Raw genomic sequence first — 10,779 nt, 5'->3', positions numbered from 1 at the left:
GCCACCAATTGTGAACTCCTCTGCACCTCCTGTGACGTCAGCCTGGAGGTCCTTAATCTCACAGGACCTCTGAAATAAGAAACTCATTCTACCATCAGCCATTTAATTCTTGTATCATGCAGAGAAAGACCCACTGACTAATTTAATGGACCATTGAACTAATGTACTGCTAATGCACATCCCACTGTGTTGCACACAAGCTGAAATTGCTTATTAATGTATATATTTATGTTGCAGTACAAAACAGATCCTGTTGAAGTTCTGTTAGAGTTAAATAATTATCATTTGCTTGCACACTATAATCTCTATAAAATGTTAGTCTCATTTCTATCTTTCAGTAAGAAAACAATGACTTGAAAAGCTCTGATTATACGAGAATATGATGTTCCTGTTGTTTCTGATTAAATGACCCACATTCATGTCTGCAACCTTCAGTTTTCAATAAAAGAAGGCTCCATGCACTAGGATGGCGGAACTCCTCTGTGACAGTTCGCGCTGTCACAGACCGATTCTCCTTCTGCAGAAGTCTAGCAAAAGTTCTCATCTCCTGTGTGGTTCTTCTCTTTATTAAGGAAAAAGTCAGAACCCTGACATCTTGGTGCCGTGACCCGGATCTCAACATACCCACCGGTGGTGGACTGAGGATGACGCGCTGAAGCCGTGATCACGCCCGGACAATATAGGCTGTCCGGAAGAAAGTCCCGGGAGGTGAATTCTTCGCCGGGCCAGCGTCATAGGTCTAACCCTCATCTGCCAGCGGTGGCTTGACGAGATCCGACCGGAAGTGATGAACCACAGGACTGAGTGAGTTTTGCATACGATCACAGTGTTGAAAAATAAAATAGCAGAAAAAGGTTTCTGGCTAAAACGGGTAACCAGTCCCAAGCGCAAAGAATAAAATAGCAGACAAGGTTTCTGGCTAAAAAGGGTAACCAGTCCCAGCGCAAAAAGTAAAAATAGCAGAAAAGGTTTCTGGCTAAAAAGGGTAACCAGTCCCAGCGCAAAAAGTAAAAATAGCAGAAAAGGTTTCTGGCTACGGGTAACCAGTCCCAGCATGCAAAAGTAAAAAAAAAAAAAAAAAAAAAAAAAGCACTAAAAAGAAGGAGAGGTATTTTAGAGACCCTCTCTGGAGTACTCCTGTAAAAAGGCAGTACAGGTGGCAGGGAACATTAAAAAATAAAAATTTTAAAAGTGAAAAATATATAAAATTGTATTACTATATACACACTCATATTTATAGATGCATTTTATTTCCATTTTTTTTTTTTCCTTCCTTACCGCATAAATATCAAAGTGACCTTGGTGTCGGAGATTCAAGCTAGTTCGATCTCCCTGGACCAGGAACTCGGGACATAGCGTGCCATACCTCCTGGTTGGCCAAGGTCACCAAAGTAATCTCGGATTGTTTGCATCTTTTTTCCTGTCATTGTATAATAAATTTATATATTTTCGCATAAATATCCAAGTGACCTTGGTGTCGGAGTTTTGAGCTAGTTCGATCTCCCTGGACCAGGAACTCGGGACATAGCGTGCCATACCTCCTGGTTGGCCAAGGTCACCAAAGTAATCTCAGAGTTTTTGCATCTTTTCGACAACCTCAAAAGTGTGGACTGCAGACGGTTAAAATTGATTTGTGTTTAAATTCAACGGCCTACAGTTGTGACTATGGGTATTAACTTGAGTAAATCCCCTGACGGGGCTCCTTTACAGGGGGACGAAAAATATATATGGTGCAAAAAGACCCAAAACAGCCTACAATATATGTTAAAATAAAAGATAAAGTATGGTGTGAAAGGACAACTAAAAAACAAAGAATAGAAAAAAGTAGTTGTTAAACTAGAGACAGTATGAGTGAGATAATGCAGCTGCGTGTGCCTGAGTGAAATTCTGTTGTCGCAGTAGGCGTGCATGTGTGTGTGTGTGTGTGTGTTGGTGTGTGTGTGTGTGTGTGTGTGCGTGTGACCATGAGAGAGAGAGAAAAGAGGAATTCAAATAAAATAAGGAAAACATGACTAGTCTTACATTAAAAGATTCATTTCAGTGAAATGGTTTATTTTGCTAAGTGTTAATTGACCATTAGTTGTTGTGCATTTTTTGCTTTTATTTTATTTAGGAGAGAACTGGTTAAAAGTAATTTTATGTGTTAGCCTGTGCTTTGTCTGTGTGTTAACAAACTAGTTGTGGTTTGGTGTGTGAATGGTGTTTTTGTTGGACAGGCTTTTAAACTGTAATTCAGACATTAAAATGTGAATTGGAGAGAACTTTTGTAGCTCAGAAACAAAACAGAAGACAAAAAAAAAAGAAATCTTGGTTATCGGTTCTGAAGCAGAGAAAGAGATAAGGTTTTTATTATCTGTCAACCAACTGTATGTGAGAGTAAGAAACCTTGGTTTGATGTTAGATGCTGACCTTAGCTTTGACCAGTGCTGAAATCTTAATTCATGCTTTTATCACATCAAAAACAGAATACTGTAATGCCCTCCTTTCTGGTGTAAAGAAAACCCTTCTTATCACATGCAGCTAGTCCAGAACTCTGCTGCACGCCTTATAACCAGAACCAGGACGAGAGGGAGCACATTCCACCAATCTTAGAATAACTACACTGGCTCACCCTCAGCTTTAGGATCAATTTTAAGATTTTTAGATAGTTTATAAGAGTTTTCATGTTTTTGGTCCTTTTTATTTCAGACTTGCTTTTAGCTTTTGAACCCCCCATAGCCCGTAGGTCCTCAGGCGCGGGCCTGCTGAAGGTCAGAACTAAAATCCACGAATAGGCCTAATTAAATGTTATATTAAAATTTATTACATATTTACAGTATTTGTTTAATGCTAATGTTGTACTTTTTATGTCTTACCTTGTTCCAATTTATACTTTAGGTGTTTTAGACATGTTAATGCACTTTTTAGCATTAATTTATTTTAATTCATATTTTCATATATTAGCTGTTTTTTATATTTTAGCTCTTTTACTTATTACTTCTCTTCTTTAAGCTTTTTATATTAATTTCTCTTTTATTTTTGTTTGTTTTTGTGTATGTAATTAGGTTCTATAGAAATAAAATTAATTTAAATTTTAATGCAAAAACACAGAGCCATATGACAGCCCCTTACATTTTACTCCAAAAAGCTTGATCCTGTCTACCACCATGTGTGTGTGTTTTTTTTTTTTGCCAAACAATGGTAACGTAGAGGAATGAAAACTTCCACAGGCAAACCCATTACCCACGCACAACTTTTACTTAACCTTTTACAAGCCATAAAGGCCCCATCAAGGTTAGCAGTTTGTAAATGTGCTGCACACACTGCAAACACAGACACAATCTCAATAGGGAACAGGCTTGCTGATAAAATTGCAAAACAAGCTGCAGGAGGACACCACAACACAGGAACATACTCTGCAGAAACAGAAAACACACAACTCATAGACACTAGCATCTTGCATGACATGCAAAGCAGCTCCACTGCAGGAAAAGAAATTGTGGTTATCAAAAGGAGCAGAAATAAATGAAAAACAAAAAGAATTAGACTGTGCAAGACACTGGCTTAGGAAGCAGATAAACGTAAAAAAGATATCCAGGCTGCTAAAAACAAAAAAGCAAGCAAGTCAAAAGAAGCAGGGACTCCTATCACCATGTTTGTACGTCCAGAAGATAACGAAACCCAGCTCTGCGGCAGACGCCATCAGGCTGCGGGAGTAGCCGACATGCTACAGTCAAAAACTGAGGAAACACCCGCAGTAAAACGCTTGTCCCTAACCAGTCCCCGTGTCTCCCTTTCATTATACCCAGACCTTACCTCTCTGCCCCCACCTCCACCCCCACCTGAGCCCCCTACTTACGACTTTAGAGACAGATCTGAGCTAAAGCCTCCGCTAAGATATCGGGCTGAGAGAACAGAAACATATCCAATGATTCAGGTGGCTAACCCAAATCCAGGCAATAGAGGGCCCGAACACCTTTATGTGTTCCGACCCTGGACCCTAGAAGAAGCTCGAAGGGCTGTTGAAGGGCTGACTCCCATTGATGAAGATGTAGAGAAGTGGATAGAAGATATGAGAGATCTTATACTTTCGTACAGACTAAATGGGTATGAGGCTGGCCAAGCAGCCCAAACATCAGTGGGAAAAAATTGGGCTAGAGTAAGAGGGGATTATACAGGCAGAGATGGTCAAAATGAAGTTTTTCCTGCCCCTGTCGATGCACTGTCTAGCAGCTATGACAGAGCCTGGACAGTTTTGGAGGGCAGGATTAGAACAATATTCAGGAAGAAAGCAAACTACTCCCACCTTGCAGGGATAAACCAAAAAACAGGGGAGCTGGTAGACGATTTTGCTCTCCGCTTTGAAAAAGAATTTAAGATCCACAGTGGCATTACACACAGTGAGGACCCGGCCTCAGCTTACCAACAACAGTTAAAAAATGGTCTCCTGAAAGCATTGCGACCAGAAATTAGTGAATGGGTTCGTACCCATCACGTTGAATCTGATGACAGCTCAGTACCACAAACCATGACATGGGCCCGTCACGCTGAAAGAATTACAAAAGAAAAGAAAAACCCTGATGTGTTTTTCACCTCAGATGCTCTTCCACACTCTGCAGTGTTTTTCCACGGACCCACACCTCGCGGGCGAGGGCGTGGGCGTGGGCGAGGCAGAGGACGTGGTAATCCCAGGGGAAGAAAAGGCCCTAATCGCTCAGAAGACTGTTGGTGCTGTGGTGGCCACGGCCACTGGTCAGCAGAATGCCCAAACAACAAACAAGGTCCGAATCACGGACAACCCTGACACTCCACTCCCTTCCGTCCAAGCATTACCATTTGTCAAACCGTTATCAGCCTGTTCATGCTGCTGTTAAAATGAGACGCAGTTCTTGTCTGTTTGACTTTCAATGTGTTTTTTTTTTCACAATTTTTATTTTTTAATTTTTATTTATTTTATTTTTTTTTCTGATTTTTTCCTACTCTCATGCCTGGCTCTACTGAAACCATTGATGATTTACATGATTGTTTGGAGAAAGCTGTGAGAACAAAGGAACGCATTAAGTCTGCCTCCAGTTCTCTCCTCCCCACAGACTCTGCATCCCGACCAGAAGACCTCTGTCGGTGACCTGCTTTACTCGAAGGCCATTCAACGGACTGATTGGTCACACCCGAGGTGGACGGGACCCTTCAAGGTTCTCCTCGCTATGCTAACTGCAGTACGAATTGCTGTACGACCCTCCTGGATTCACGTAAGCCACTGTAAATTGCTGAGAGCCTACCAGACTGACAGTTTGAGACGCATCCCTGGTTGAAGTCCAACTACGAAGTGTGACACTACTCCTGGCGAAGGGCGCTCCCTGGTGTGTTTCCTCTAGCCCTCCTCTCTTCCAGCTACAGTGAGCTTCGAACCAGCTAACATGGGTCCAGCTGTTGCTCGTGGTTTCGTCTTTTACTTTTATTCCCTCTTCCTCTGGAGATATCATTCACATCATCAGTGAGGTCAAGGCCCTTAAATCACACATTTCTTCTCAGATGACTAACGCCTACTGGTCTGGGTCCCCACTTTATTGGCTTACTTCTGGTGGAGTGTACTGATAAAACTAGTCACTCCGGTCCTCTGTGTGTTGTTTTTCTTTTTTTTCTTTTCGTCACCTGTTTGATTCCATGTGTCAAATGAATGATCGCTGTCAGGCCGACTCTATCAGCACCATGCCCACAATTAACCTAATTCGCATCCGCTCGTGGTTGAAACTGGTCTTTACAGATTTATTTTATTGTTTTTCTTTTGTTTGATTTGATTTTTTTATTTTTCTTTATTTCTTAATTTGTTTCTTGTTCTATGTAACTTTAATTAATGAAATTGTGCCGAGGTCTGGACTGGTGATGCATGCGTATCCTTAGTGGTGGCTGCTGAGGGGCACAGAGCCGTTGATGAGTTTTGCCCTCCCTGACAGCTCAATGAATGTTTCACACAGACGGTATAAGTTTAGCCCTGGAGGTTTTCGCATCAACACTCATGTATCACCTACCACCTCTGATATGCTCATTTCTTCAGGTTTGTACCTTCCCCTTATAGTGTTCATGACGTGTTTGAAATGATAAAAAGGGAGGGATGTTAGAGTTAAATAATTATCATTTGCTTGCACACTATAATCTCTATAAAATGTTAGTCTCATTTCTATCTTTCAGTAAGAAAACAATGACTTGAAAAGCTCTGATTATACGAGAATATGATGTTCCTGTTGTTTCTGATTAAATGACCCACATTCATGTCTGCAACCTTCAGTTTTCAATAAAAGAAGGCTCCATGCACTAGGATGGCGGAACTCCTCTGTGACAGTTCGCGCTGTCACAGACCGATTCTCCTTCTGCAGAAGTCTAGCAAAAGTTCTCATCTCCTGTGTGGTTCTTCTCTTTATTAAGGAAAAAGTCAGAACCCTGACAGTTCAGTCTCAGGCTTTAGATTTAGTGCATACTATTTTATAAAGGCATTTAGTCTGGACACCTAATATTCCTTCGACTCTATTTGTCCTCATTGAGAGGATTTGTACTTTTTATTACTCGGGTTTGCATTTAATCATGTTGTTTTCACTAGGTTACAACTCTCTAAGTTTAAGAAGGCTGACAGAAAAAGATCTCAGATTTCATTACAGGGGAAAAATGTTTCCCAGAATACAGCTGCCTTTAACTTGCACAGCAACTTTTGCAAGGCATGTCTTTGCAGACACTTGTTGGCGATCCAGAGAAAGGAGACATTTTTCAATCTAAATCCTTAGTTTCCTTCTATCTTTCTTTCATATTTTAAAAATATTTAACCACCCATCTTTCTGTCAATTCTTGATTTAAAAACGGAATTTCTTGCAAAAATACCTTCAGAATATCAATTAAAAAAAAACTTATCTTGAAAGTTAGCTTGTTTTTGTGTTTTTTGAATTGACCAGAAAGGAGGTGAGCAGCTTAATCAAAAAAAGCTAAACAAAACGTAGATACTTAGCTTTTGCTTGCCTGTCCTTGCTGGTCATCCGGTGTATTGTTTCCATATACTGGTTCCTGGGTCCTGTTCACTAATATCTTTATCTCTTTCCTGGTTCCTGAGGGAGGTTCTCTTCTGTTTGCCTGAGGGAGGGGGGAGTATTTGAGAGGTATTAAAATAAACATTGACATCATAACTGAAGCCAAAAAAGTATTACCATTAGTTAATTTTTTGAGCCTTTGATTGATTGATTGAATAGTTTGATTGTGAGGTAAAGTAACTTTAACCCTTATTTTTATTATATTTCTGAAATCACAAAACGTAAATGAAAATTGCATTAATGGCTTTGACAGACAAACAACAGCTTTTCAAAGATGATTGCTGCTTCTCAGAATTAAGGTACCTGAATTTTTCACACCAAATAAGCAACATTCTTTCTTTTTAAAAGATTTTATCACAGAGAGAGGCCTTAGCACTCACATCATATATTTCAGTATTTTCTGCTCACTATAGAAGTTGAAGCTTCTAAAATGGTAATTTATGTCACCTGTTTTGTCCAAAACAGGTTAGATCCCAGAATTCCAATGTTAACCAAAAAGCAAACAAACACACTATGAATAAGTGCAAAATGAGAAAATTACTTATATAGAGGACAATAATGAAAACTATTGTGTCTACAAATGTCAATTGCAGCAGATTGTGCTGTCACAACCTTGGCTTTTGAAAAGGTCTATGAACAAAACAGGGAAAGAATCAATCAGATTCATAATTCTTATTCAACAGAATTCTTATCACACACATTCACACAGCTACTGACCCAGTGTGAAGTGCGGCAGCTGATGTACGATGCTGGTTTAAGGATGATCTTTCTTTTCAGATGATATGATTGTCTTAGTTTGTGGTTCTGTAAGAGGGTGGTTTGTATTTAACCACTTTATCCTACTAACATAACAATATAGATGTCTGCTTTTATACCGTTATTCCTGTCAAATAGAAAAATAATATTTTAACTCAATAATTGAAATAAAAGCAGTTGTATGAGCATGTGAATAGCTAAAGACTGGAGAGGAAATTGCATCACAAACTCCTTTTAACCCTTTCAATTACCTTTCAATTTAAGTCTTCAACCGTTTATGCAATTAACATAATTCCAGTGGATTCTGAAGCACATATAACTGAAGCAGAGATACGCAACACTTTATTGTTTTGAAAATCTTTACCATTCAATGTAATTCTGTTGTGGAGAAAAGCGGCTTTGTGTTGTTATGCAACACTTTATGTTAGTATTGTGTCGCATATTTATGCAAAAGTCACTTTTCTCTGTGTCAGAATCCGCTGATCGCATAAATGGTTGGAGAGTTACCATGTTTCAAAGAGCGTGTGTTATTTAGGACAATGATGAACATGAGAGACCTCATCTTTTTCAATAGGACAACTTGAAGAATCGGGGATTATGAAATGTTTTATATCTGTTTTATATTTAAAAGGGGAAAAAACTAAAGCAAATATTTATTTTGGAGAAACTCTGACAGTCAACAGTCAGGGTCATAAGGAGGTTAATGTTTCCCTTTGACGTGGGAGTGCTAATGTGCATCTTTGTCATTTCTTTATGAATGAGCAACCCAGATAATTAAATAGAGATTCAAAAATCAACAAAGTACCAAAATCAAAAGATTATAGAAGTGCTGCAGATCTTATTATCTCTTCTGCGCTAATAAACAAGAGGAAAATCCATCCATCCATCCGTTTCCTGTACTCGCTTCATCTGGTTTTCGGTCGAGGCAAACATTACTTTCTGTCTGTGCCAGTTTTGGAGAAGTCGGAATGACGCTTTGGAGCGACTGACAAGCGATCTACTGCATCATTCATCATGCTGTCCAGTAAAAGACCTTTTTCATAAAAAAGAGATGAACAAGAGAGCTTTCGGAGCATGCAGCTCTAACCTTTCTTTTTCGGGAAAATTGATTTTTTCTTGTGAGTAATTGTTTTTCTCAAGGACGACATGATAATAAATATGTCAAAGTGCCTGGAATTTGCTCTGTTAGTGTGAATCTGTCAGCTGCTTTTAGAAAGTATGTCACATAATCTGACTTTGTTGGCAAAAAGGCAAAAAAAAAAAAAGAAAATCCGCCGCAATGAGTAAAAACAGCATCCTGATCATCTATTGCGTTCATACGCTTCCATCTTGTAAGCCTGTCACAATCAGCAATTACTGTGTGTAATCATCATTTGAGATCATTCTGATCTTATTTGCATAATAACCATCATTTTCTTTTATGGAAAATATCTCAAATGCTGTATTTTCATTTTTATGTTTTATTTTTTTTGGGTGATGACAAAGTGACAGATTGGCATCTGTTTGTGCTGCTTAGTTTTCTGCTGCGTGTCACACATCTCCTTCAAGAGTTTGGAATTTGTTTAGCTTCTTCTTTGAAGAAACTTAAAAAAGTGAAGCACAAGACCATGAACTTCTTTGAAAAAAAAAGCTACAAGAATATAAGCAATCTGTAAATGCAGGTTCTCAAATCAATTCTATGTCCTGTTATGGAGGTTATACGGTAGTTACAGTGCCATAAAAATTAAAGCTGCCAAAATCATTAAAGACAAGTATTTGCGTGACAAATCATTATTTGTCACATTTTTAGTTTCAGGCTCAGTGAGTCACTTTCTTTGTCAAATCATCTATTACTGTAATGGCAAGCTTAAACACTAACAATAAAACCAGTAGTTCAGACATAAAGATACTGCTGAACATGGAGAAATGAAGGACCACAGCTATAAAGTAAAAACCTGCTGACCAGATCCTATCCAACAGGGATACAGGGATGGATTTCATTCATATGCTGATGTAAATGTTCTTTCTTTTTCTTTTTTTGTCAATAATAATGTATGATTCCCCCTACATATAAAATAAAATATAGATGTTTTGAGTCGTTTTAAGCGAGCAAAATGCTAAAATGTACAATGACAATGATAAGCTCACACATTCCAAAATTTTATAGAAAAAAAAGTAAGTTGATAGATACAAATTAATGTCAGATTTGGTGAGGAAGCCGAAATGGCAGACAAGATGGAGGGATAGTTAGAATAGGAGAAAAAAAAATCTTTTAGTTCTAGTTGAAAACACTATTATTTGAGCTTTTGTATTCTGGAAATGGTAACATGTTCAGGGCCAAGGTAAGTTCAGTGGAAAATATTTAGAGAAAAAAAAACCATAGCCTTCAGTCAGGAATCAATATGAAAACCAGTTGAGATGTTTAAGGAAATTTTTTTTTTAATGTCAGATCTATTCAAACTATGTGTGTTTTGTTGATTTCAGTATAGCTTTAAAAAAAGGCTGTCAAACATTGTTGGATTATGTTTTTAGAGTCTCTATTTTTACTCCTTTGCAACCTGTGGTCTACCTTAACCTCTTAAGATTGGAGCTAATATTTGAGATAACCTATAAACATGGAGTAACATGGCCCTACTTAAGCAGAATTAACTACTGTATTAATAGAACCCCAAATGTGATGTTCCCACACTACGTCCCAAGAGGTTAAATAGGCAGAATTACTTTGTTTTAAGGCTACCCAAACTTAATTTTATATGGCAAACTTTTTCATCAGAATTCTTTTTAAGAATCGTATTCATTGTAATTATGTCTCCCACATTTTGGCATAATAGTCTCTCAAAAGATGCCCCTCTTGTTATTGTGTTCCTTCTTTTGCTTAGCCTCTTAAAGCTGCATGTGGGGGCTGTTATTGTGGGCTCTTTTCTATGTCAGCTAAATTTTCTATACGCCATTCATTCACATGAGTAGGAAAGATAAAAACATTTTTTTTGTT

The 10,779-nt window shown here is 38.4% G+C and overlaps 1 protein-coding gene across 1 annotated transcript; it reads left to right on the top strand.

The window, feature by feature from the left end:
* Window positions 1–258: 258 nt before the first annotated feature.
* LOC144984128 (uncharacterized) lies at window positions 259–6,369 on the top strand. Its single transcript, XM_078931807.1, has 2 exons — window positions 259–968; window positions 1,026–6,369. The coding sequence occupies exon 2, from the start codon at window positions 3,632–3,634 to the stop codon at window positions 4,781–4,783; it is 1,152 nt and encodes a 383-aa protein (XP_078787933.1). The 5' UTR covers window positions 259–968; window positions 1,026–3,631; the 3' UTR covers window positions 4,784–6,369.
* Window positions 6,370–10,779: the final 4,410 nt, after the last annotated feature.

Source organism: Oryzias latipes, chromosome 15, assembly GCF_053564925.1.
Source record: "Oryzias latipes strain Hd-rR chromosome 15, Olatipes_Hd-rR_3.1".
Lineage (NCBI taxonomy): Eukaryota > Metazoa > Chordata > Actinopteri > Beloniformes > Adrianichthyidae > Oryzias > Oryzias latipes.
Note: the sequence above shows the minus strand (reverse complement) of the source record. Positions and strands in the feature narration are given on the sequence as shown.